Source organism: Fonsecaea multimorphosa (genome assembly GCF_000836435.1).
Source record: "Fonsecaea multimorphosa CBS 102226 unplaced genomic scaffold supercont1.24, whole genome shotgun sequence".
Taxonomy (NCBI): Eukaryota; Fungi; Ascomycota; class Eurotiomycetes; order Chaetothyriales; family Herpotrichiellaceae; genus Fonsecaea; species Fonsecaea multimorphosa.
Window position 1 is genome coordinate 55,594 of NW_015971658.1, and position 26,512 is coordinate 82,105.

General features: G+C 52.5%; 10 protein-coding genes across 10 annotated transcripts; 6 read left to right on the forward strand and 4 right to left on the reverse strand.

Annotated features, from left to right (window-relative positions):
- Positions 1 to 1,708: 1,708 nt before the first annotated feature.
- On the reverse strand, positions 1,709 to 2,912 carry Z520_09417 (uncharacterized protein; the record flags this gene model as incomplete). Its single annotated transcript, XM_016779911.1, has 2 exons — positions 1,709 to 2,140; positions 2,208 to 2,912. The coding sequence occupies 2 exons, from the start codon at positions 2,910 to 2,912 to the stop codon at positions 1,709 to 1,711; spliced, it is 1,137 nt and encodes a 378-aa protein (XP_016628850.1).
- Positions 2,913 to 4,265: 1,353 nt separating this feature from the next.
- Positions 4,266 to 5,387, forward strand: Z520_09418 (uncharacterized protein; the record flags this gene model as incomplete). The annotated part of the gene is made up of 1 exon (XM_016779912.1): positions 4,266 to 5,387. The coding sequence occupies one exon, from the start codon at positions 4,266 to 4,268 to the stop codon at positions 5,385 to 5,387; it is 1,122 nt and encodes a 373-aa protein (XP_016628851.1).
- A 386-nt stretch (positions 5,388 to 5,773) lies between these two features.
- Positions 5,774 to 7,757, forward strand: Z520_09419 (uncharacterized protein; the record flags this gene model as incomplete). The annotated part of the gene is made up of 2 exons (XM_016779913.1): positions 5,774 to 6,134; positions 6,229 to 7,757. 2 exons carry the CDS (start codon positions 5,774 to 5,776, stop codon positions 7,755 to 7,757), a joined length of 1,890 nt encoding a protein of 629 aa, XP_016628852.1.
- Positions 7,758 to 8,071: 314 nt separating this feature from the next.
- Positions 8,072 to 10,392, reverse strand: Z520_09420 (uncharacterized protein; the record flags this gene model as incomplete). The annotated part of the gene is made up of 10 exons (XM_016779914.1): positions 8,072 to 8,182; positions 8,248 to 8,523; positions 8,607 to 8,767; positions 8,828 to 9,334; positions 9,387 to 9,451; positions 9,553 to 9,583; positions 9,645 to 9,819; positions 9,876 to 9,927; positions 9,986 to 10,062; positions 10,123 to 10,392. 10 exons carry the CDS (start codon positions 10,390 to 10,392, stop codon positions 8,072 to 8,074), a joined length of 1,725 nt encoding a protein of 574 aa, XP_016628853.1.
- Positions 10,393 to 10,824: 432 nt separating this feature from the next.
- Positions 10,825 to 12,846, forward strand: Z520_09421 (uncharacterized protein; the record flags this gene model as incomplete). Its single annotated transcript, XM_016779915.1, has 6 exons — positions 10,825 to 10,946; positions 11,004 to 11,072; positions 11,137 to 11,562; positions 11,613 to 11,825; positions 11,886 to 12,166; positions 12,218 to 12,846. The coding sequence occupies 6 exons, from the start codon at positions 10,825 to 10,827 to the stop codon at positions 12,844 to 12,846; spliced, it is 1,740 nt and encodes a 579-aa protein (XP_016628854.1).
- Positions 12,847 to 13,899: 1,053 nt separating this feature from the next.
- On the forward strand, positions 13,900 to 15,467 carry Z520_09422 (uncharacterized protein; the record flags this gene model as incomplete). The annotated part of the gene is made up of 4 exons (XM_016779916.1): positions 13,900 to 14,115; positions 14,195 to 14,349; positions 14,473 to 14,600; positions 14,659 to 15,467. 4 exons carry the CDS (start codon positions 13,900 to 13,902, stop codon positions 15,465 to 15,467), a joined length of 1,308 nt encoding a protein of 435 aa, XP_016628855.1.
- Positions 15,468 to 16,832: 1,365 nt separating this feature from the next.
- On the forward strand, positions 16,833 to 18,540 carry Z520_09423 (uncharacterized protein; the record flags this gene model as incomplete). Its single annotated transcript, XM_016779917.1, has 2 exons — positions 16,833 to 17,671; positions 17,730 to 18,540. The coding sequence occupies 2 exons, from the start codon at positions 16,833 to 16,835 to the stop codon at positions 18,538 to 18,540; spliced, it is 1,650 nt and encodes a 549-aa protein (XP_016628856.1).
- Positions 18,541 to 18,940: 400 nt separating this feature from the next.
- Positions 18,941 to 19,567, reverse strand: Z520_09424 (uncharacterized protein; the record flags this gene model as incomplete). Its single annotated transcript, XM_016779918.1, has 1 exon — positions 18,941 to 19,567. The coding sequence occupies one exon, from the start codon at positions 19,565 to 19,567 to the stop codon at positions 18,941 to 18,943; it is 627 nt and encodes a 208-aa protein (XP_016628857.1).
- A 437-nt stretch (positions 19,568 to 20,004) lies between these two features.
- Positions 20,005 to 22,355, reverse strand: Z520_09425 (uncharacterized protein; the record flags this gene model as incomplete). Its single annotated transcript, XM_016779919.1, has 2 exons — positions 20,005 to 20,701; positions 20,764 to 22,355. The coding sequence occupies 2 exons, from the start codon at positions 22,353 to 22,355 to the stop codon at positions 20,005 to 20,007; spliced, it is 2,289 nt and encodes a 762-aa protein (XP_016628858.1).
- Positions 22,356 to 25,309: 2,954 nt separating this feature from the next.
- Positions 25,310 to 26,224, forward strand: Z520_09426 (uncharacterized protein; the record flags this gene model as incomplete). The annotated part of the gene is made up of 2 exons (XM_016779920.1): positions 25,310 to 25,432; positions 25,505 to 26,224. The coding sequence occupies 2 exons, from the start codon at positions 25,310 to 25,312 to the stop codon at positions 26,222 to 26,224; spliced, it is 843 nt and encodes a 280-aa protein (XP_016628859.1).
- Positions 26,225 to 26,512: the final 288 nt, after the last annotated feature.

The window sequence follows — 26,512 nt, forward strand, 5'->3', positions numbered from 1 at the left end:
GTGTAGCCGTGAAGGCAACGGGTAGCGACGAGATAAATGGTGGTTTTTCATCATTGATGTGTGTCCAATATACGAGTCAGCAAGCAAGAGATGAAGTGCGGATAGACCAAACCGGTCCAGCTCCGAACTGCCGTTGGAAATTGGCTATGGGAGGGCGGCGGAAAGTGACTGACGGGTACTTCGTCCCTAGGCAGCGATTTCCCATAGGTGTAAGAGATTTAGAAGTTCGTGTCAACAAGGAAGTAGCTGGACGCGAGGGTTTTCAACGGATACCGTGTGGGAAAGGTTGCTGACGATCGCCATCATGATCAAGACATAATAATGACCTGATCCACTACCTGTAGCTTATTCGCGGCTTGAGCCACCAACCCGGAGAACGTGGACAGTTGGTGATGATGAGCATGTGATGAATATGTGAGCTCCCCTGGTGGAGGAGGTGCGGTACAACCTCAAAAGAGTGCGCACACAACCGCACATTCACGTCGCCCTCGAAAATATTTTGTGCGGTGAGAAAAAAACACACAGGTAGTAAAGTGTCTGAACTCCTTCCTCCGCCAACCTAGATCAAAAAAGAATACAAAAAGAATCAAAAAATTCGGGCCTCCAACCACGCCAGATTACCGGGAGCGGCCAATCTGTATCTCCTCGCAACCATTGTTGCACATTCAGGAGCCGAAGCCGTTGTACCATGCATTTTATGTATGGTAGCCCGTCCCCAAGGATGTTTTACATCCTTAGTACTTCGTGCGTTCACTGAGTGTGGAACTTTGGTGGCTCAGAGTCAGATCGGGGGGTCCTTTCACCCTACTGATGTCATCCTTGGCCTCGAGATCAAATTCCGAGAAACAAAAATATATATGAATATTTTCGGAGGGTGAAGTCAACAGGAGTGGGGCCAACTCAAGTGTCAACGGGGAGGTCCCCCAGTCACTCACTCGCCCATGTGACTTTGGCCCTTCGCATCACGACGTGGAGGTTTTCTCTTCTTACCCAAATCTCACCTTTGACACGCAGTTGGGCTCACCTTGGTTCTTGAAGAAACAACCTTCTCCTTCATCAGGCTCTACCACAAGCTGCAGAGACGGCAAGAGCGAAAAAGGTCTTCTTTTCTCGAGTATGCCACTGAGAATGGAGGGGGAGATCTGGTAGGTACCTGGAAACCCCAGCAACACCGAACAGTGATGAGCACTTCGAGGTCGAGGAATCCAGGTCCGAGATGGAATCGAAGAAGAGAAAAGATTCTGCAATTTCTCCAACTTTGAAGACAGGAAGCCCTATTGTCACTATTGTTGACTGGACGCTGTCACTGGCTCTTCCTTCTTGTTCGTTGTGAATGATGTGGCACCAGAATGAGTGACTGAAGTGAAGACAAGGTTTAAGAGGTGACAATCAACATTGCCTCTCAGGAGAGAAAGAAAGACGAAAATGGTGGTGCCAAGATCCCAAGGCTTGGACTACGTCAGAGGACAACAAGCTCCGAGATTCCTCCACATCCGCTGCAGTAACACGCTGATACTATCAGAGCAATCAGACCTCAGATGCTTTGTGGGTACAGTCTGCTGAAAAGCAACTTTTGAAAGTCGGGCTCGACAGTGCAGGGTTGCGGAGCACTAGGCTGCGGATGAGGAGGTTTATATCAAGGCAAGTCTCCTGGAAGCCGCGAACGAGAATCAAAGGTTGTCGTGCTGCCCGGTCTACCTATCTACAACTAAACTTCCTCTATCTCATTCTTAGTGATGTTGTCATCCTCAGTGACCGGTCTCATCTCGAACATGGTTCGTCTCATGTATCTCATTTGCTTTTCCATCCATTTTTCCAGGTTCTCCACGTCGACCACGTCTACCTTACAATCTCCTGGCCTGCCTTGGTCGGTGTCCTCAACTGCTTTGCGATATGCAGCATCAAGCTTCTCGGCTTCGAGCCGGAATCTTTCAGCGAGCAAATGCAGGCGGTAGCTGGTCCATTGGTAATACATCTCCGACAGTCGAGACTTGTTTCGAACATTCATCAGTGAAGAGTCGTCCAGCAGCACAGAGTACCGTGGCCGAAAAGATGCCACAATGGTAATTCTCTCGGGCATGTTGTCGACCGGTCTAGCTATGTGAGACACGTGTCTGCCTTGAAGGACCATCGCGCCGCCCTGACGTGGTTACCTCTGTCAGTGGCCAACATCTCAAATCTTACCGGGGGCTTGGCAACCAACTCACCATCTGTGGAGATCGGACTTTGATTGTCCTACCATCACCTCTTTGGATCTCGGTCTCCCCCCCTTCCATATGCCTTGCGTCGGACAACATAACAACACAGACAAAAGGATATGAGTCGCGATGCCAAGGGACGATGGATTTTTTGGTGACCACTGGACTCTCTCGGGGCTCTGCGTGAACCGCTGACCTCGTGTCTTGCTCGGGAGCCCCGGGAGGGATAATGGGAATGTTTCTGACTCCTGACAGACCATCCGGCCCCAATTGGACGTTTGTGTGGCAAATTTCAAAGTCCATGACAGGTACCAAGTCGACTCCTGCGAGCTCACTGACTATCTTGAGAACTTCTGGGGAGGTCCAGAACTGATGAATGAAAGGGGCATATCTGGGGGCCATCCCGCGGAGTTGCACCGACTGCTCTCTCGTGCTATACATGCAGTTGTTGAGGACCTCATCGGACAGCAGCTCCCGGCGATGCTCGAGAAGAGCCTCTTCAGACAGCAGGGGGAATGGATCGGTCGAAGCAATTGGCGAAATTGGCGAAGGGGGAAGGCAAAGATCTTCCAAAGTATGGATCTTTTTTGGTGGCACATACGCAAGATGTTTCACAGGATCGAACTTCTGAAAGTATGATTTTTTGGTGATTGACTCCACAGACTGTGTTGCCAACAGATCTGCTGCCGGGTATTCAAGAATTCCAGGAGCCATATCGTCTGTCGTGGTGTGTCTCCTTGCCCCGAGGTCAGTATAAGTTGAAGAGAGACCAGAGAAGAATTTTTGGGAGCACAGACTGATCTGGATAGAAGGCACCAGCTCTGTCGTATATGTACTTTTCGGAGCACCAATACCTTCGAGCATCATTATATGACCCGATTGGGAAGAGGAGCTATGCCATTTTGGGGGTATACCAGCCGCCGACAGCCACCAAGATCCACCAAAGGTATTGAAATCCCTCCCTTGGTATATTATACTTTCGACTGATATGCATCTAACCAATCAACCCGCCTTGATTTCAGCATTGCCCGTGAAGTGGTCCAGTTATTGATCACGGGCTGATGTGCTGCCAAGCTGATTCAATGATCAAATGCCCAAAAGGGCTCACCTGTCCTCCAAAACTTTGCTGCACGAGATAGCGCCCTGCAACATTATCTCGACACTCCCTGTTCGAAAAGGAGAACCTCTTGGTTAGCATACCTTTTGGTTAGCATATTGGGACAGCCTTCTCCGTTGGGAGTTGAAAACAGCTCTGTGCAATTATTTGCGGCCATCTCCATGATGTCAATGACGGCTTTATCCGGGTACTCGGTACAGAAACGTCCTTCACAGATAAGCAACCATACAGCATGAACAGTGCTGCTATCATCTATTTGGAAACAAGCAACGACCATACCATCTACCAATCTCACATTCCTCGGGCGCTCGACAAAAGCCTTTCTTCACAGATATGGTGCGACAGCTACGCGAAAGAGGTGGGTGTTTGACGTGCAAACGGAGGTAGGTGCCGCTGACAGGCGATGAATCCGGCTCTCGTGCACGTACAACGGCCGAACTTCCTCTGACTTGACCAGAAAAAAGAAATGCGATCTGGGGAGTCCTTCATGCGAGAATTGCAAACGCTTGAACATCCTATGCGGAGGCTACCGGCAGCGACTTCTTTGGGAAGACGACCAGATACGAGAAGGCATAAGGCGCAGGGGTCCTGTGTCATCACTCCGGACTTCTATGCGCCGGAGTGCCTGTGCCCACCGTCGAATCACTCGCACGCCGAATTACGAGGAAGCAAGGCCAGGAGAAGATGGGCTGGTCCCACATGTCGACCTTGTGGCCTCCACATCATCGCAACTCAAGCAAAGTCAACTTTCACGTGGCTGGCAGGTTCCTGTTCCGATACCATATCTTCCTTGTGCTGTGACTACCAACTCTTTTCTCGAGCGTGTCCTCTGGGACCATTACATCAATTGCTTTGCAAGGACTTATCCAACGCACTCAGATACAGACAATCCGTTCCTCTCATGCCTCGCTCCTGTCGCCCTCCAACATGAGCCCGTCCGCTGGACTCTGATGGCTATTGCAGGACTGCACGCCAAGTCGAGGAATTTGCCATCTTTAGACAGCGAGATCTTCCGCTTGCGACTTCGTGCACTGAAGCACTGCCATCAGATTTCCCGCAGGACTTGGAGACCACGTGCCTCCGAATCGGAGTCCGAGAACTCTGGGATCACAAATGCCAGCTTCTGCTTCCAGATCACAAATCTCGAATCTGATGATATATGCCTGGTCACCACTGCCGTCTTAATGGTGGTCTTTGGGAAACTGTCTGGCGAAGTCTACGGCAACATCCGACCCTATCTGGAATTTGCGCATGACTTCTTGCGCCATGAGAGGGTAGCTCAATATAACGTGCGGCTCTCTACAACGCCATTTTACCTATTTCTTTACAACCTCGTTTCATACAATCAACTCCTGGCGCTCGTGGCTGACACAAGTCTGACCTCAACTTCCTGCGGTGTTTACGATGGATCCGTGCTTGCAGATGCGTTCCATCAGACCAGGCCGAATTTCCCGGCTTTACTCTGCCGTATTAGCGATAATGTCCAACAATTCTCGTCATTCGACATCGATTACTGGGATGGTAACTTGGACTTCCTCCCAAGTTTCAGTATGAAGAGGAAAACGGCAGAGCACGTTGGAGACGCCGACATCTATGTTACAAAGGAATTCACCTTCGTTACGGCTGACGGGGGAAATGATGCAAAGAAGGATGAAAAATTCATAATAGGTGAAATTTACCGCATCTCGAGCCGAATTCACTTCTTCAAGCAGCTCAGAGATCGCGATGGGCTATCAGATACTCCGACGACTCTTGCGTTCCCGCCGTTCATGGCCCACAAACAGATCAAAAAGTATTCAAAACGGGCCATTGACCTTTTCCGCCTGCTGTCTGACCATTCACAATTCAATACGGCCATATTGCTACCTCTTGGAATCATTGCCCCTGAGCTTACTTCCAAGCGAGATCAGACGTTTGTCATCGAAAAACTGAAAATGCTCGAAAGGACTCAATGCTTCGATGTATTTAGAATATTCAGCCAGGATCTTCAAGACACATGGGCTCGTGTCCATGCTTCGCAATCGGCTCTCTTGGCCGATTTTTCTGAAAGACCTGTGAGATTACTCGGTTGAAGTCGAGTCTATGCTCACCACCTTCGGGCGATGGGCACGCCTAGGGCTGGCCTTCTTCGCCACTTGTTACCGATCGTCCTCTGAGACATGGCACATAGCTCCTCTGGTTGAGCTGTTGGGCTCAAAACGCGCCACGATAATTTCTTCAGCATTTAGCGTCTCCAATCTGAGCTACACTCCTACGGAGTGAGGGCAGACACGCATGTGCCTGCATAAGCGATCCAATCACGAACCGAAGCGTCACGAGTTTTCGATGCCAGTTGGCGATGCCTTACTGGTCGTCGAATGCCACATGAACTTCAAGCTGGGCATTCATGTACCTGAATCCCTAGCATGTGAGTGCTTCTTCGACCAGATAATTCATCGTCAGGATTACCGTGTTGATTATGTCTGTTGCACAAGCAATTCAGACTGCTAAACCGGAAAATTCGATATGGCACGATGTACCAGAAGACGCTTTCCGTCGACGCATCACTGCCCTCTCCGCGGCGACTAATGGCGTTCCGGGTGATTTGAAATACTCGATGTCACGGTCAACTAGTACCCAAGAGCTGCCACCCTCGACTGGTTCCTTGAATTTGTCCTTCAAGATCGAGCAGCGCCTTGCAGACGATTTTGCATTTATCTTCGCGGCCGCCCAAGAAGATGGAGAGAGTGTTACTGCAGTTTGTATTGAGGAGATTTTAGAACCTCCGGCCCTTGTTATACGCGTTGCTGCAAATGAAGGAGTGCCAGAAGAGGTCAAGAGTGCGATGGAAAAAATATCTGAATGTCTAATGTCCTGCGCAAGTGGCGGTTAGTATAGACTTCCTCACTGTTATGCGTTCTAACGACCTCAAAGGTATGAAGCTTGAGCAATGTACTTCGACACTATCACAACTGATATTGAGTCTTTCGCGGGAGCGCATTTTGTCTCGCATGAGATTGTTCCTTGGGCAGCTTCCTTCATCATCAGTTCCACACAGGAGGCGATCCACAGGCTCGTCGATGGCCGGCCCTGAAAGGGCGTTGGCCCGAATGCAAGCTGCCGCTTCTACACCCGCTGCCAACGACCTCGTCAGAAGATATTCCGAGCTGAGGAGGGTATTCGAAAGCGCCCTACGCTCGGGCAATTCGCAGCTGGAATGGGACCTACAGGAAGTTGTGAAGGAGAGTTTCGCCATCGCCACTTCCGAGGGACAAATGCCATTCCGCCTCAATCTCGAGAACGCTGGTCTGGGTGGTCAAAAATCGTTCCAAAACAACTACATTATGCAGATCGACAAGCTTGGCGCCTATCACAGAATCCCACAGACCTTGGCTAGAGAAGCTTGCAGGAGGAAGACTAGGCATCTATTCTCAAACATCAAGCCACAATACATCCACCCTTACGAAGCTCGAATAAGCTCAATATCCCTCACCGGAACGAAGACCCCTTGCTATGTCCACGCAGAAATACAGTTGATCGTACACCATCTACTCTCGCAGACTCCGATGCTGCCCCGAGTGATAGGTACCAGCGAGGAAACGTGCTTCCTATGCCACCTGTTCATCAAAAGACTGGGTTCCTTCGTCGTCACGGCTACACACGGACGACTATTTGACCAATGGACGATTCCAGATCTAGCAGAGTACTCGCCGGGACAGGTTCTGGCGCTAAGGACGGTTATACGAAGAATGAATCGCGACTGTTCACTCTTGGGAAGGAGGAAAGACCCATGGCGTGGTCACCATCCTCTCACGAAGAGACAGAACTTATACAACATGCCAACCTTATCGCCACTATCTACGCTGTTGAGTGCGAAGTTCGACACGGAGTCAAGTCTGCGGCCAGTCGTAGATGAGAATGACGAAGGGCCCCGGGGCTTTTCCGCTCGGCACTCGAGAACTTCGATAGCATCTGCAATCATGAACCCTAGCAATGACGGGCTCCCGCCTCTCACAGACGGAGGGACAACTACAACTACAGACTCCTGGTGGAACTCGAGTCTGAAGACAGAAACCCGAACCCACAGCGCAAGCGGCACGGCAAGCAATCCAGAGCCCCAAGAGCCAGTCTTGAGCGACACGCATTCCGAAAGCACGGCCACCAGCTCGACTCTCACGTCAAAAAGCCGCGTGCCCATCCGCGTCAGCCCAGACAGACCATATCATATCAAAATTGCGGACCTGGACATCGTGATAGAGATCCAGCCACCGCGCGATGGAACGGTAACTTTGAGGACAGGCAGTGAAACCGACACGAGCACTTCGAGTCGCCTTATCAATCTTGAGGACCTTCGGCCAGGAGATGAGGTGGACTTCCAGCGATTCGAGAATGAGACCTCTGTGGTGCTTCGTCTGCAGCAAGGCGGTGGCGATTTGTGCTGCCTCGCCCTGGAGTGGACATGAACGACATATGCTATGCCGGGAGCATGCATGGAATGAGGCTGGAGATGATACTGAGATTCGGCCACACCTGAATGACTTTCCATACTTACAATGAGTTATTAACCCCCAAATTGTTGGTTTTCCAAAGTTTCAATCCGATCGGGCCAGTCCTTGACCTGTGCCAGAATCAGAATTCGAGTTTCTAAACCAGCCGTCTTGATTTATTTTACATCAACTATCGAATGATTCTGACATCCCTCCATTTGACTGCGCACACCGCAGATAGTCTGATGGGTCAATCTGATTCTGGTGGCAGACTACAGCGTCGGGGAAGACTATGCCTCGTTCGCTTTTGGTTTCTGCTTACTCTCTTTCTTAGGCAGCCTCTGGAATCCCATGCCAAAGCTGGTGAGGAATGCCGCTGAAGAGGCACCCACTGCAAGATACTGCTCCCAAGATTCAGTCCAAAGATGCATCATCAAAACAAGGGGCTAGGAGGGTCGCAACTTACGAAAGTCGAGACGATGGCGTGGTTATACGCGCGAAGGACACCTGGGAGCTGACCACTGGACACGCTTGATCTCACTGCAGCAGCGCCGACGTCGATGATGGTGTCAGGATTGACGCCTGGAGCGTAGGTCCTCAACGACGAGCGCAGGGAGTTTGTGAAGATCGTCTCGGCGACGGCGAGGAAGACGGCTCCGCCGAGGTACTGCCAGAAGAAGATCTGGGAAGTGGCGATGGAGACTTCCTTTGGCGGCAGGAGGTTCTGTATTGCAGTGATTGGCTAAAAGCAACACCGGACATTGCGGTCAGCCCAGCGCTACACCCCCGAAAGTTTGAACGCTATCTCAGAGCTGGGAGCCTTACCATTTGCACCACGGAGCCTCGTCCCGTCCCGGCAAGTATCTGGTACCCGATCCAGGGTCCCGCGCCGGTGGAAGGGGTGAATGTGGTCATGAGCCCGGATCCGATGGAGGTCAGGACACAGCCGAAGAGTGCCCATGGAGTGCAATAGCCAATAACTTGGACTTTGGTAAAAGTGAGCTCGACAATTCTACCAGGTGTGAAGCTAAGGGCCCACAACTCACCCAACTTCCCCGCCGCTATACTGCCAATAGCCTGCGCAATGGCGGTCGGAAGTACCATGACTCCGCTCATGACCGGACTCTCGTCCTTGACGACCTGGAACCACACCGGGAGATAGTAACTGAGCGACAACAACGCCCCAATCTGCAGGAACGATGTGAAACAGCCAAAGATGACAAGTCGATTCCGGGCAATGGCTGGCGGGATCATGGCCCTTTCTCCCCTGAAAATCTCCCAGGCGGCGAAGGCGGCGAAGGCACCAAAAGCGCCACAGAAAAGACCGATAATGACGGAAGAGTCCCACCGGTACTGGTTGCCGCCCCAGATCATGGCGAGCAGAAACATGATGCAGGCCGGGGCGAAGATTGCGAAGCCCACGAGATCGAGCTCCTTCGTGACTATGGCTCGAAGATTTGGAAGCACGGGTTTCTTCTTGATTTGTTCCGGAATTGGCAACAAGAGGAGGATGCACAACACGAGGCCGCTAGGGGGCAGATTGATGTAGAAGCCTGTGAGTGTCAGCAGATCCGAGGTAAGTTAACAACAAGGGGAATCACCAACACCATCTCCAAGAGACATCTTGCGTCAAAGCGCCGCCGATCAGGGGTCCGATGATAGTCCCGATCCTAGAAACAGGCCCAGGTCAATGTCATGGCCAGACAAAGCGGATACACACGCTGTGACCCCCTCGATAATGTCAGAGATAATCACAGCCAGGGCGACTTACGACGTCAGGCTGACAGCGATACCGATGAGCACTGAGATCATTATCAGTTACAATCACACTGTTTTCGGGGCAACCATTGACCGCGGTCTTACATGGCCGATCTTCCTTGGAGGCTGATGCAGCGATCACAGCAAAGGCTCCATTGAGAACGCCAGCACCGCCGCAGCCTTGGACTGCTCTGCCGATTATAAGAGCCATGGACGAAGGGGCTGTGGCGCAGACAAGCGAGCCGATCGAGAAGATGGAGGCGAATGTGAGATAGGTGTACTGGAGATCTGGTGAGCGGCGAGCAGCTTTGTCAAAGAAGGCATCTTTTCTCTCACTTTTGTAGGAAAGTGGGTATATATCCTGCCGACGAGAGGCTGCATAGCACACCTGCAAAGTAGATGAATCAGAAGTCTTGTCCCCCGAGAGTGCAGGCGGGAGGACTCACGTTGCAACAAGATAAGCACTTCCGTACCAGCCAATGTCCTTGAGCGAGTTGAAGTGCGTTGTGATCTTCGGAATGGCCTACATCAACACCATCAGCATATGCCCGATCTTCCTCAATCGACCATGTACAAGGCTCACTGTTGCAATGATTGAACCATTCAAGGCCATGAGGAACGTCGAGACAAAGACTGCAGCAAAGAGGATGTAGACTCGACGGCCAAGAATTGTTTTAGAATCAGACTGTTTATCTTGGTCTCCATTTGCGACAGGTGATTCCTTCGTGTTCGTGTCCTCCATTTTCATTGTCTGCTGGTGAGTTGTGCTGGTGTCTTCCATGGGGTCGGCAGCCTTGCCGCTTTCCAGTTCCACGTCCTTGGTAGACATCTCTGAATTGGTTAGAGATGCCATGTTGGATTTCGTCTTATTACCTATCGAGTCTAGAAAGACAGCATAGGTCAACACTTGATTTTTAAGCTGTCGCTGTATCTGTCGGGATGTGCTCCGTGCCCGATTGAATCCATAGCCTTAACCCACTGGGGGAATACTCTGATTGGCTGAAGGCCGGGGCGAGGCTGAGGGAATTCCATCGTCTGACAACTAACTTGGCATGTCCAATCGCTGATTGGAGGCGTCAGACGGATGTCTTTACCCGAGCAACATCGATCGTCGGCGTCGGAAATTCCGTGTCTGCGTTCTGCTTGCTCCCAATCCTTCATTTCTGTCTTCATCGCCCACCTAGTCCTTTCAGAATGTAGCGTCGGAGAAGGCTTTCTATCTCGCGCTTCCGTCCGCCCTTATTTGTGCTTGACATAACAGGTAGCCGAACACGAATGCCCAGATATGCCCCAGTCACCCAGCCAGCTTGATGACCCCAGCGGCATCCGTGCTCCGAAAGCATGTGTACCTTGTGCCGCCGCCAAGGTACGATGCGAGACGGAACAGGGACAAAAGTTTTGCAAGCGGTAGGGGTGATTCTGCTCTTGCGCGGACACTGGTTAGCTGATGATCCGGTGGCTTAGTTGCCTAAGGTTGAACAAGGCATGTCGGGCACAGCCGCCTGGCGCTCACCGGCGCACGCCACGGCAGAAGTCGTAGGTGAAGGCCTTCTCGTGGTATGATGTGATCATTTTCTGACAGACTTACCTCCGATAGAGATGTAACGCGCCTTGAACAAAAGCTCGACGGAGTAACGGCAATCCTGACTGCCTCCGAGCTCGGGGCGCTGAGAGTCGCCAGCTGCCCGCTGCAACTTCCCAGTCAACCCTGCCTTTCCTTAAACGCGTACCTCGATCAGTTTATCAAAAGCGGCGATGAGACGCAGCTAATGATAGATGTGTTTCGGAATGAGCTCATGCCTTATTTTCCTTTCGTGATCATCGCGCCGGACGTGCGTCTGGACGAGCTGCGGGGAAAGAAGCCCTTCCTCCTCCTGGTGATCATGATGGTAGCCTGTCGACATGACGTACCACGACAGACAGCAATAGGAAAGGCTATCAAAGAAATCATGGGCCAGAAGATGATGACTCAGGGTGAGCAGAGCTTGGATTTACTGCAGGGACTTCTCGTCTACTTGGCGTGGTAAATTCTTCTTTCCCATTGAGGGGATTGCGGTTGAACTAACGTCAAAGGTACCATATCAATATCCACCTCGGTGGTCAACTTACAGTCATCGTCCATCTAGTCATGTCGGTGATGATTGACCTCGGTCTAAACAAGCACTATACACCTCGAAAATACGCGAAGCCCCAAAGGGAGTATTTTCGCATGGATCGACACGAGGCAGCACTGCGAACGTTAGAAGACCGTCGGACTTACCTTGGCTGCTTCTACTTGACCTCCGTGTATGTGTTCCATTGGAAGACTCTATCTAGAAATCATAAGTGTTAATGCTCGAATGCCAGGATATCCATGACAGCCCGAGATTTCGAAGCCATCCGCTACACCAAGTATACTGAAGAGTGTCTTACAACAATCTCTGAATCAGTCGAGTATCCAACGGACATCTATCTTGTCCAACTAATCAAGCTGAGCTATATCAGTGACAAAATAAGCCGCACAATCATCCAAAGAGAGTGGGACTTGTGCTCAGGCTTGTCTGCACCGATAGGAGCTTATGTGAAGTCAATAGATGCTGAGCTACGCAAATGCAAGGCATCCATGTCCTTTGACATTCCTCAAAGCGGTGAGCTTCTTGCACCATGGGCGAATGCCATGACATGCTGATGAAAGGCAGTGCCACTCCTCATGAACTACTATGCGGTCGAGACATTCTTGACAGAAATCGCTCTGGATGACAATATTCCTGCCTCGAGGTATGGATCTTTCTCCGTCACGCGCCTCGACATGCTGTTCGCTTGTCTCACGTCTGCGAAACACTTCTTCGAAATCTTCCAGTCTTTGCCTGCTTCCATACATTTCGACCTACCATATTCGACATTTACGATCGTCAGCCATCTCTACGTCCTCCTCTCGAAGCTGTCTCTATGTATCCACGATGGGTGGGACCAGAACTACGTTGCGACGTACTTGAACTTCAGCGATGTATTGGACCAGTTGTCGAAAAAGGCTGAAGAAGCCAGGGAGCTGGTTATGCAAACCAATCAATTGGCCGAGCCCACTTCTCTCTCGCATACTCTGCCACGCAGTGTGCCACTGATCTGGATGACGGTGGCGGCGAAGATCCAAGACATCAAGACTGTGCACGAAGCGAGAAAAGCAGAGCAGTCGAGGAGAGCGCAACCGGAGAACCCGACATCTGATCTTGGGACTGAACTGCCCGGGCTGCCGAGTGAGTGTGCAGTGCCAGATTCGTTTAGCGTCTTTGAGTTCCTCGACGAGCCACTGTGGCAGAACTGGGCATGAAAATAGTTGGATCAGCCGACTTCTTGTCTCTCAGCTTAGTGACGAAGCAATGGCCTTCGCCGGATGAGAAGTGTGTCTTGACTCGAATCAATGGGGGAATAGAATCGAAGCCAGCCGCGAAGCTGGGTTGTACTTCTTGAGACGGGGCGTGCGCTCGTCAAAAGGCCGGATCAGGACTTTGAAAGAGAGTGGTACGTCACGTTGCCTTTCAAGCCAAGCGCTAAGTGAGCCAGTGTTGGCCATAACCTTCTGTCACTCCTTTTGACCGGGCTGAAACGCTGGTACTTCTCCCACCGAGCAGAGAAAGAAGCCTACACGGCTGCGAGGGTGACCGAATACAGCATTTAGGCCAGCACCTGCAATAGTATGCACAAGGCAGGGCTATAACCACCAAGGCTCTCGCAACGCAGGGGCTAGAATGAAGGGTGGGACACCGCACGTACCTCGTAGAGGGGTAGGATGCCCTCCATACAGTCTCTTCTGTACGAACCACGAGACTGACGGGTCCCGGACCCAAAAAGAGCCGGCATGCATTTACGAGCTGTCGAAGGTGAGACTCCTCCCCACAACATCTTAGTTCCCAATCTCCTTGTCTGCCCCCTCTAGTCACGCACATGCTGACGTCGACGCACAATTTCTCCCTCTAGAGAAGGGAGACAAATCTCCTCCTCGGTACCATCCAATACTTTACCAAGAACGGTCACGCTTCCGATTGGTCCGAGTTCCGTTCCGGTAATTATTGTCACCGTGGCGTTAAACGACCCACCCCCGCAACCTCGATGGTGGAGGCCCAATTACTATAAACTAGTATACGATTACGAGGACGAGAGATGTATGTTCAGGCCGACCTTCCGGGAGTAAATGCACAAAGAGCCTCCTGCCCAGTTTTCACTGCAGATAATGCATAGATCTGCTATTGCCTGACATATGTCGTTATAAAGCCCCTCCTTCCCCCTTTCCCTCCAGCCCCAGACCACACAGTGGAAGAGGAGCCCCGGCCGGCCATACGTTCTAACACTTCAAAACCTTGAACAATCTAAGAGAGCAAGAACCATGTCCAACACCGTAACAACCACCGTCTCCACCGGCGAGGCCGTGCGCCTCCCCCCGCCGACGAACAAGACCTCCTTAGAGCCAGCGCCCGTCTACGACGTCTCCAAGCTGTCCGATGACCGCACGCAGACACTCCGCCGATTACTCGAGCAAGGCCACGCGGCTGTAGCGCCGCTGCGCAATCCGCAGCTCATCCTGCACAGCCACCTGCCACATGTACGTAATCTGCGCCCCCGGCTTGACAAAACCATTGTGGAGAATATATTATTATTTGGCTAACTGCTGGTAATGATAGCTTCTGGGCTCAGCGTACGCGCTGGGCGCCGATGCCGAGCAGCTGACCAGGACGTACAAGCACGACATCGAGACCTTGGTCAAGATCGACGAGAGTTTCATACGCGGCGACAAGGTCACCAGGGAGAACTGGAGGGAGTTCCTGGGGAATAAGGAGTAAGTGGCCTTGCCCCCTCCTTTTTTCGGTCGCGGGCTGGGGCGCGTGTGGTCTGTCCTTGGGAAAGTCTAGGTTGTAATAGTACTACTGACTCAACACCCTGCTGTTTTGTTTTGCCCCAGGTATACGGTGGCGTACGTCGACTTTTTCGACGATGAGGTGCGCAGAAACGGTGGGGATTGGGAGAAGGTCGTCCACGAGTACCTCTACTCCGGAGCCGAGCCGCTCATCAATGGCTTTTGTGGCGGTCGTAAGTGCTCCCCTCCCCAAAATATTTTGTGACGAACAATGACAAAACGAAACAAAAGTCGGCCATCCGTTCATTCACCTCGCCTATGGCTACGAGTTCCGCATCCCCGAGGTCGTCACGCAGGCCTTGAGTCTCGGATGCACCGAGTACGTCGTGTGCCACGGCCTGCTCGACAATCCGCCTCCGATCCCATCGCCATACAAGACCCGCAGCCTCGCCGAGGTCATCCGGCGCGTGCAGAAGGACCCGCGCTTCGACGGCATCGTCGAATTCCCTGGCACCGTCAACTTCGGCACCGTGCTGCAGCACCGCTTCGAGGCCTTCATGGAGCATTGGAACGCCTGGGAAGTCACCGATCCCGTCCAGCAGTTCGAGCAGTGCTGCGACCTGTCGGTTGTCTTGGCCATCAGCCCCACCGAGTACGGCCCGGGGAAGTACGACTTCTTCTACGCCCACATCATGACTGTGGCCCACGCGCTGCGCATCCTGTTCCACGAGTTCCCCGCCGACAGGCGCGTCTCGATCCTGCGACAGTACGCCTTCTTCACCATCCTGATCTACATCCTCCAGAACAGACTCTCCTTTGGGATCGAGCGCATCGAGTCCGTCGTCGTCGACACGGGCAGCGGAGGCCCCGGAAACTGGGACGCAATCACCCAGCGCGCGCTCAAACACCGCTGGGCGCTGGACGACCACTTCTTCAAGGTCGTGCGAGCCATCAAGGCGTTTGCCGAGACTTACGGCGACAAGGACGGCTTCTATCTCAAGGCCGCCACCAAATACGTGACGGACTTCAACGGCTGGGAGGGGTTTGGCGAGGGCATCATGGGCTTTCTGCCCAGTCGGGATGGCTATATTCCTGCGTAATTTTTGTGGCGCCCCGCCCCCTCATCTGGGCAGCTTTTCGTATGGATAATCCCAAAAAGTAGTATTCGACTAATTATGTCTTGCGTACGTCTTCGTGTCGATCGGGTACTCTGCACGGGTCCGCCTATGGATGTAAGCTTCGGGGATTCTGGAGTGCCCGAGCACCTTTGTATTCGTCATGCGATGTGAACGGTTTTTCTGCCATAGTATCAAATCGTGTCGGCGGGAGAGACTCTCTCAATCGCGTGAACAAGCATAAGCATCTCGGAAGAAAGCCTCAGGATCAAAGACATCGTTTGGCCCTGCCATGGTCTTCGAAGCGAACGTCAACCCCCAAGGATTTATGAAGTCAGCCGTGGACATTTGTATCTCCGTGAAACAGCGGCGCCTCTGGGCGCATGTCCCGCCAACAGCGACACATTGTCTGAACGATTGTATTTTCAGAGATCAAGCCGTAAAACACAGAAAAACGCCCATTTCTGGCGTACGAGTAGCCCAATACGAGTCAGCCTTCTCTCCATCGTGCTAGATCTGCGGCTAGCGAGTCTCTCTGCCTCGTACTCGTAGGGCTGTACCTAGTGGCCCTGAATGAAGGAAAAAAAACCCAGCAAATCCGGCCTAGAGAAATATTTGACTTTTGTCACATTTTGGGGAGAAAGTTGGGCTTCTATTACTCTTCTGATTGCAGTCCTGGTAAAAGTTGGCGATCCTCGGCTGTCCTCGAAGCAGCTAGCGGAGGGCGTTTAGTCTGAACTTACAGCATCGCTTACCTGCACATGGGCCTGGCTCTCCTCATTGATTTTCTCTTCAACAGCCTTCGAGCAGCAGCAATGTTGAACCTCACTTGAGAAGCCAATGGCGGTTTCGCTTGAGGCGTCTGGCCTGCGAGGGTGTGTGAATGGATCGTTCTCCAGCGCTCCCGATATTTTAATGCACGCAACCAAGGCACATTTGCAAGAGGAACTCTTGGGGCTCGCCAGGTCAGCGGTGTGGCTTGAATTTCATGAGCTGAACCACTTGTCGCTGGCGCACAGACCACTGGATTCTCAGCCGGAGGAAATAACCTTTGAGCGAAGCAGAAAGGCGCAAGGTTTCTCGGTTCCAGACCGCTCAACACGGGGTTCACCCAATTATTGTCCTTTCCAAACAACGGCATCGCAGGCTGGCCATTCCTGTTTCGCTCAGGCGGAAGAGCGGCATACTTGGACCTGGACACGTGGTGCGTCCACCTTGGGCGGTTATCAGGGCGTCTTCTCGTGAAGGACGGGACTAGCTGCTCAAACCATCAACCCTGCGTCTGTGAACACTTGCCTTTAACAAACACACAAAGCCACAGCATCGTTTTCGGACCATCCGCCCACCACGATGAAAGTGCTGTTCATCGAATGCAATGCCGATGGCCGGGCCCAGAAGGCTGTCTCTGACGAAGGCGTGACGCGGACGCAGCACGCTGCGCGCGAATACCATAAAAAGGCCAAATTGCGCAGAGCCAAAGCGAAGGGTGACAGTCGCAAGCCGCCGCCGACTAAGAAGGCCAGCAGCTCCGAGATAACTTGGACAGATGAGTCAGCGCTCCAGGAGCAGCGAGCCAAGCGCGATGAGTCGCCCGTCAAAATCCTGCTGGGAGCCAGTCGCTCCGACCCCTTCCATACCATCGGCGAGAAAGATGGGGTTGTCCCGCTCTACGTGCACGAGATGCTGGACCATGCCATCTCGTGCCACTGGCTAGAACTGTGTCTGTCCGACGGTGGAGGAGGGCACAACGCCGCCAGGGCCGAGATCATGACCTCCGTCATCCACAGCCCGGTGACATGGTACACCATCGTCTTTGCCGGCGCGACTCACAACGCCTACCAGTACGGCGGCCGGGGGACGACCAAGCAGAATGAGCAGCTCCGGCTGGCGTACAAGACCAAGGCCATCAGGTCGCTGCTCGATTACATCCAGGAAAACGGGGACAACGTCTCCGAGGAGGCCCTCATGGGCATAATAACCTTGGCATCCCACGGCACCGGCGAGGTTTTGAAGGGCCATGACTCGTATAAGCGCCAGACCTTGCCCTTCCTGTCCCATCTCCATGACGTCGACTACTACGCGAGCATGGATACTGGCATGGAACATCTGAACGCTGTGTATGCCATCGTGGGCCGGTGGGGAGGACTTCGGAAGCTGCAGCGGAGGAGCTTGGCCGTCATTATTCAAGTGTGAGTGGGCTCTCGAGATTTTCTTAAATTCGTCGGCTGATGGTGGAACCAAAAAAAGGTGCGACATTCTCACATCTTGGAGGGAGTTGAAGCATCCCCACTTTGATCTCCTGATGCCGACAACGTTCCACATTAATAACAGGAGCCATCAGCCGGATGCGGCCGCAGAAGCCATGCTTGAAACTCTGACCACAGGCTTCCACAACTTGATCAACGATGGTTACACCAGCCTTGACCCCCTCGTGGAGATCGCCGACCGCGTGGCCATCTTCTCGGCCGACTTTGATCAATTGCTGAGGTCCTATGATCTCCCCAAAGATCAACAACCGCTGCATACTCCCAACATGGCCCTTGTCAGGTACATGCGGTGGTGCGTGCTTCACGATTGCCTATCGCTACCGGAGCAGGACACCGACGAAGACGGCAGGAAAACTGGGCAAGAGAAGGTCATTTACGAGATCTGCCGACACATCCTGTTCGCATATGCGGTATTTGTCGTGGTACCCGTGCCGCCCCGGACCAAGCTGCAAGCAAAGATCGCCGAACGACTCGGACGGCTTCTGATCAAAGCGGTCAAGGTGGGCATCCCCAGGGAACAACCCGATCTGTTCTTGTGCGCGGTCGCATGGGGCTGGATGTGCACCGAACAAGCGGTCGGGTATCGTAAGCTCGACAAGCTGTTGGGCAGCTTCGCCACTTTGCTGGAGTTCGCAGTGGTCCCGCGGAAGCCAGAGTCATGGCCGAAAGTTGAGGATTCGATGAAGTCCTTCCTCTGGTTCGAGACTTACTGTGAAGAGCCGGCACGGAAGTTCTGGGCTGCAGCTTGTGAGCTTGCAAACGAGGACATCAAAGAAGAAGAGTTTTCTTGAGGGGCCATGTCAGATCTGGCAATGGTGCTTTGGGACTCGCTGGATTGAGAGGAGGTGTTTGTGCAGCGAAACAAAAAGAGTGATCTCGTATCGCGAAGACATCCATCATCCTTGCCTGTGATGGTAAGTGCGTCGGTGGAGCATTTACGGGTTAAAGGACAGAGGAGTGGACGCACCTCACATGGCCCTTGCTCAGTGATTGCTTATGGCGGTCCTTTGTGGTCCGCAGCTTGTACACTCTAGCAACAAGTCCGAACTTTATTCAATGAACAATCAGCGAGAATAGGCCCTTGTTCATCGTATATCCACCAATTATGAAGGGTCAAAGATCGAGCAGAGTCATTGAGCTAACGAGTACATGGAAGGATCGCCTGTGAGCTGCAACAAATTGCTTCAACCATCATGCTAGCATGGCAACGGCGCCCAGAATGCTTCCTGCCAATGGCAAAAGGCTCCGGATCAAGTTCAGAGTGGTCCACTGGGCTATGAGACTGTCTACCTCCTCATCGCTCGGCTGCTGCAGTGGCGTACTGGGACTCTTTGGCACTGCATTCGAATGTTGAATCAACTTGTTATTTGTAGAGGACATTGCAATCAGGGTGAAAGGCACAATACCCAGAGTCAGCATGGCTGCCGACCCATAGCAAAGTGGCAGTTGACCCAGTGGCGCGACCCGGTGGGCAGACCACGCAAGGTAAAGATACGCTGCGGCAGTGATCGCAGCGATTGGCGGGTTCTGGGATTTTCCGGAATCGTAAATGTACCTCCACTGCTTCGAAATAATGCTTGATGGCACACCGTCATTGGCGTTGGAACGGCGCAGACCCGGCGTTGCTAGAAGAGAAAGCGCTGCAATGTTGCCTTTTCCGACGCCAGTCAGCATACTGTTCTTCTCCAACTTCAAGTCTTGCAAAACACCTTGACGGCTAATATAATGTTGGGACCTGGGTGTGTACTCACCACCGAGCCATGCTGCTCCAGTGACACCGATGATTTTCGCCGCGCGCACATAAATGGAGGGCTCCATGATTCGAAGCTTGGTGATAGAGGAATATACGTCTGATGTTTCTCTCAACGATCAAGGCGGAGAGTATTTGCTCTGATGGAGAAATAAATCAGGCAACAATTTATACGTGCCGCGCCTTGCGACTTCCCGGCAGCAGTGGCCGGACTCGGTCTGAATTGGCTCCGAAGCTTGGCTCATTCTCCAATCAGAACAAGTTCCGAGAAGGACGAGGCTGTTCCGGCAGCATGGGTGTAATTCCCGCTATCGAGAACGTTTACCAGATATCTTCAGGCTCGCAAGGCTGGCGAACTCCCGCAGGTCTGGTCCGAGTAATTCATACATATATCTTTAAAACCTGCATTTTGCCATCACACCAAGACCCCCTACCACAACTAGGGCCATACTATCCCCAAGCCCAATCTGGTCCCAAAACACACTTGACCCTCATAACAGTTGCCTCAACTGTCCAGCGGAATCGTCATCAGCCAGGAAAGATCGTTGGGATCAAACACCGAGTCAAAATCAAGGAAAGGGTCGTTAGAGAACAGGTAAACATCGTCTTGCGCAGCAGCGCCTGCTGTATCATCCACGGCCACTGGCGCATTGTCTACTGGCTCTGATGGCCTCCAAGGTGGCATGGATGGCGAGCGCTGGGCGAGATTCTGAGTAACTGACACTACATTCGTTGGAGGCTGTTGGGAGTTGCCTTTGAAGCGGGAATATTGTTGCGGAACGGCGTCGGAAAGGAGACGCAGAATTGTCGTAAGACGCTTGATGGATGGGCCGAAAGGGCCGTACCAGTCGAGGAGTTCCATGGCCTTGCGCCAGCCATCAAGAATCGATTCCTCAGAGACATCAACCAAGATGGTAGGACTAAGGCGAGCGGCGATGAGCACCGTTGCTGATGTGTATAGATAAAGCACGTTATACCACCATGCTGCCAGATTTCCAATATCCCCGGCATCGCGGCCTCTTTTTTGATGGATGACGTGGATAGCTTCCAGTGCGACGCGGACACAAACGATTGCACACTGTAGAAAGATTCTACGGGATAGGACACTGGCGAAGGCAATAGAGCGATCTCCATTGTAAAATTCCGTGGTGATGAAACTCGACAGCACGGGTCTTAAGAGTAACAACCGGACATGTAGTTGCCTATGACATTATCAGCAGCCGCCAGACATGAGTAGAACATCAAGATTTATTCGGAAGCGGACCTTTGATGTAAGATTACGGCCTGGCGATATAGCTGGGATCGTATGCTATCGACTTGCGGCCTCGAAGCCATCTTCAAGTGATCGGGGATGCTGTTTTCCCATTTGAACAGTCGATGTTCAATCTCAAATACCGAGGATTGTCCTTCACTTAAGGAGCCGAAGTATTTGTCGGCGTCCAGGGGACGAGTTTGTTGAAAGTTGACAGAATAGAAATTGAACAATACATCGTGCAAAATTGTGTACAGTTGAAGTGAATGGACGTAGAACTCAACTGCCGACGATCGCTGCAATTCGACGACTTGTTCCCGGGAAGTGCTGCGCATAAGATCCTCCTCCTCGATCGCCAGAGGAAGGGGCACCGTAACGGCGGCTTTCGGACCTACCATGCAAGGACGACCGTAAGTCATGCAGATGACCCTATCCATGAGGATACACCCATGCCAAACCTTGCGCAGGAGCTCTCGTGTACGGACATCGGCGGCACGTTCACTAGTCTCCGGCAAATGAAGCCCCAGGCTCTGTGCGGTGCGTATACCAAGCCCAACAAACATCCAACATGGATGGGGTTGATTAGTACTTTGGAAGTATTGCGCCAGAAGCAAGAAAGCCTGTACCGAGCGTACTGATCCGCCCTCGACGATATCCAGCAAGCCTCGAGCTCTGGTGTAGTAAGCTTGAGCAAGCTGCTCTCGCTCTTCAATCGGGGTTGACTCATCCAATTGACTGGACAGTGCAAACATGGTGTTAAGTAAGCACAGGAAAGACCGCTCATCTTCATTCGGTCCAGCATCGCCTTTCCATAGTTTCTCATAATCCTCTTGAACCTGGAGTTTGTCCAGGTACGGGTACAGGACATGGACGAATTCCCAGTAAACAGACATCAAATGGTCTGCCCTCCGTCGAGAGGGTAGGACATAGTCAAAGTGTTTCTGCGTGATTTGGGGATTGCCGGAGGCCGGTAAGTGTCGAAGTTGTGGGTTTTCGTTCAAGGGCTGGTCTTCCGGTTGTGTGGCACCACTGACTTTTTGCTGAATCATTTTCTTGACACTTTGCATAAAAGTGCCCGCGCTGGAGCTGCCAAAAAAGCCTGCTCCATTGTCTTCTTCCAGAGCGGCGCCAATAATGGCATGGACAGACTGCTCCGAAGGAGACACATGTTGTGGTACCAGTGCAGAACCCTGACCCTCGCGGAGTCCTGCAAAGGTACGCTCGCCGGCATCGCGCGGCTGAGAACCCGGCACAAGGGGGGACTGAGGTGGGTGAGTAAAAGTGGGTTGATAGACAGTGGGCTGTATCCGGCCGGAAGGTGACTCTCGAGGAGCGAGCGCGGCCGGTGGCTGAGAACCCTCAAGCGAAGTGGCGGGAGGTGGGAGCGGAGCCTGTGCTCCGGCTGCTTGGATACGTTCTGTGTTCGTAGATGAGGGTGCAGGCGGAGGCGCCGTGCTGAGCTTCCAGGTACACTTCAGGCCAGTTCCGGCTTTTTTCTGGCAGGGTTGACACACTGGTCCGCGGCCATCGCACTTGGTCTTCCGGAGGCGGCACGGTTGGCATGCGACGCTCACCTTCTGCCTCTTGACCCTTGCGGCTTGCATAACTCCATGCGTAAGATGCATGCAGTTGACATGAAGATGGAGTCTCGATGCGTAGGGACCTTTGATATATCCACCTTTGATTCGGTTCAGAACTTGAGTTGTCGCCGCCGCCACTTCGGGGGAAGTTTGTCTCAGGCTTGGCAACGTGCCACGGTTACAGCATACCTAGTAACGGCCATCACAACGTCGTTCAAGTGTCTGTCTCTCGAGCTGCGCTTCATTTCAAAAGCTTCAAAATCAAGTCCGAGAAGAGTTTCTCGGCGCTGACCATCTGCTCTGTTCATGCTGCATCTTTGAGCGAGACTTGTGGGACGTCAGAAACGGCTGTCAAATATGAAGAATACACGCAAAGATACCCGCACAATGTGGGACCTGTGTAGTGCTCTATGTTCGCGCTGACGAGCCATGCCATGATGGAATGACCATGTGCTTCTGGATTCTTGCTAGAGATTCCAGCCCTTTGGCAGCTTAAAGACGTCCGGGCTTGGGGGCCAGCCACTTGGAGTAGACAGGGTGGGAAAGACGCAGATGGGATCCCTGAGCTATCAAGACTCAGCTGCACCCCTTCTAATTCCTCACGTTTGATCTTATTACCTTGTATCTCCTCTAGCGTAGATGTCACAGCCCTTGGAAGTATCCATGTACATCTTCAGAGACAACTGTCCAGACCCGCCCCGACTGTGTGGCCTAATCAGGCGGCCCACCTCCAGTTTGCACGTCATTGACATCTAACCTTTTCCATCAGTTCAAAGAATTCAGTCATGGTCGTCTCAGTTAAGACTCCGCCGTCGCCGCCTTTCGTTTCTGCTTCCGCCTCGATCCCCAGCACCGGGAAATCGCTGAGAATTCGTTTATACTCCCTTTCTCCCAGTCTGTCGTCTCAAAGTGTTGGAAGAGTTTCTCGGTCTCCAGAGGCAACTGTTTGCCCAGCTGCCGGGTAAATAGCTGTAACATCCGGAAAGCCGCCATCGTGAAGGGAAAACGTCGACCCATAGCGCGAAAGAAGACGCGGATATCGAGAATCTCTGTGTGGTACTGAGAGGTTGAGTTCGTGCAGCAATTCATTGCCGAGTTCTGGCTCTTCAATGTGGCGCTTCCGCCCTTCCCGGTGACGCCTATCTTGGTCGATCTGATCAACGCACTCCAGCTGACGGGCAACGCACGGGGGGCAAGGCCGTTCGACACTGCACTGTGTCTTGCGTTAGATCTTTACCGCGTCGTTGCTCTCTCTCTCTCTCTCTCTCTCTCTCTACATCTGCATACCTTGATTCGGCTCCGCTGACACGCCTGACAAGCCACAGATACGTTGGAGCCCCGCTTGGTGAGGAGAAGTCTCGATGTTGGTAGGGGAGCTGCTCCAGAATGTCCTCGACCAGGCAGAGGTTGAGATGCGGACGGCGGCGCGGGTGCTATTGATTTGAAACCCGACATATCGAGTACACTGTCCAGCCCAGGAAGGAAATTCCGACGTCAAGCCACAATCTTTTGCGGTTCCCAAACCCTGCGATAGGAGTTCGAAGCCTGTAGATGATACTTCTCCAGCCACCTATAGACCTAGCGGCTGGTTTTGGCCATAAATATACAGGCATCGGAAGACTTTTCCTGCTTCTATCAACTGGTTTCCCTCATTGTCGCGCCAACAGATCGCATTCTCGCACATGACAGATATGCGATTGGACATACGAGACTTAGATTTCGTTTGGAAATTGATCTCCGAATCTTCACTCGACAAGCCCGCCGTCCACACCCGTCCACAAGATCAACAGAGCCTTACCGTACACAACGCACAACGTTCTAGCCGAGCAGAATACCAGGCAAGCTGGGTAGGTACATAACAGTAAATATGACGAATGAAGCATGGACTAGCCGAAACTATTACAAACGACCAGAGAAAAGCCATTTGTGGCCGGCAGAAAAAGCTCCGGTGATGACGTAGTCGCGTAACCTTCCAAACGAGGCTATGGAGGGGTATGAGGAAAGGCTCCCCGCACTTAGAGGTGCCAAGAGTACTAGCTACTTTAGGTAAGGCTTGCCCCCTGAGCAGGGCTCGCGCCGCTTCTGAAGCTCCTCGTACCAAGTACAAAAGCATTCTTCCCACCCCCAACGCCCTGAGCCTGCAAGTGTACGAGATGTTCTGCTACTGGTCGGCAAGACATGCTGGGTGCTAAGGTTTGGCTCTTCTGGGTTACAAGCACGCCTGACGAACTACTCCGATGAGTGGGTTTACGGCTGCCTATTCTCCACTTCGAACCTCCAAAACCTATATGTGATCAAGTCCTGCACTTTGGCACGTCCTCTGCTAGGAGTTCGGGCTATTGTCCGGCCCATGGCGTTTGAACACGTAACAAGGGGTATCAATTGAAGTGGCTGAGGCTTCGTCCTAACCGAGGACACCACAACGAACCCATGAATGGCTGGATATAAAACATAGCAGAAGACCTGTATCGCAAGCAGAGTCCGGCGCTTACATGGCAGTGATCTCTCTTCCGTGACAGTGATTGCAAGATCAGCATTCTACGGCTTCCTTATCTCTATGTGTCGAGGGAGGCCCTGGCAAGAGAGAAAGGATCCACACCATCGACGCTCTATGGCGCCGGCGACCGTCGCTTGACCACCGTGGTTCTAAAGTACACAGATTTCACGGGTTACGGATAGATTATATGTCCGACTACCTAGGTACATACTATGAGGATGACTTGACGGAGGAACTTGATTCCATGAATGGGTCAGTTATGGCTCTTCTCGGGCTCTCCTAATCCGATCACTCCTTTCCTTGAGTCGACATGGGCATGAAAGCTATAAAATGCTCAATTCTGTCTCATGCCTGCTTTCCACTACCTCCATATTTGCTTCTTAAATCCAGAATTTTACGAGTTCCTTTGCCCTTCAACCCCGAACAGAAACTACCTAGGACATTTCATTCATCCTCAAACTCACGCTGACCCTTGCAAACCATGATGGATCTTCTGCCGCGGGAGGTTGTCGACATCAATCCCCCGACTGGAGTTGATCTGGTTCTTTCCGAGCAGGGTTCTGACTGGCTATGGGCCGTCACGGCAATCTACATACTCTCTTTTGTAAGCATTCCCACCCGCCTGGATTACAAACAACTTCCCCCCGACATGCGTATACTAACACTTCCTGCTCAGTTTGTCTGCCTGGTCCCCTCCTTCACGGCGCCTGAGAACAAAAGAGTCTTCAACTACACTCTGTCCATGGCGCTGCTGGTCGGGGCAGTGACATATTTTGCTCAAGCCTCTGACCTGGGCTGGTCGGCCGTCGAAGAAGCCAACGGCCTCACGCGCCAGTTGTTCTACGCACGGTACATCAACTGGGCGGTGTCGTTCCCGGCGTTGCTCCTGTCACTCGGTCTCCTATCGGGCGTCTCGTGGACCACCATCATCCTCAACATCTTCATCTCATGGTTCTGGATCCTCAGCTATCTCGCCGCCGCGTACACCGTCAGCAGCTACAAATGGGGCTTCTTCGCCTTCGGCACATTCGCCTATGTCATTCTCGTAATGAGCACCCTCAACGAGAGTCGCGGGTCCGCTCAAGCCTTGGGAATTGGTCGCGACTACATGATCCTCTCCTGCTGGGTGAATCTGCTGTGGCTGCTATATCCTGTGGCGTTCGGGTTGAGTGATGGCGGCCACGTCATTGGCGTCACTGGCGGTTTCATCTTCTTCGGTGCCCTGGATGTGCTCCTTTTGCCAGTCGCAGCGGTTGGTTTCCTGGTCCTGTCACGTAACTGGGATTTTGCCAGGCTGCAGCTTGACTTCAGTGATTACCGAGGCTTCCGCCGTGGTGATGGCTTGCCGGACAAGGGCAATTTGCCTGCTGGTGGAGAAGCTGGGACCCGCGGCTGAGCTGCTCAGTGTGTTCAATCCATAAGATTTAGCTAGGCGAGGACTGTGAGAGAGAGGGGGTGGAGGATTTGGATAGCCAGAAGGCTAGGAGAGAGCACACAAACTATTGTTGTTTTACCGAACGTATCGGGAATGGTGAAATATAGAGGTACTTCTAGGTTCGAGCGAAGAACAAATGAAATCAGTTGTGGCTTAGAGCCGCTCTGCTCTGCCTACCGAGCCTATTTCCTACGTACGACGTGATTTTACACGCATGTCCAACTTCCTCGACACATACGAAGTCTCTTT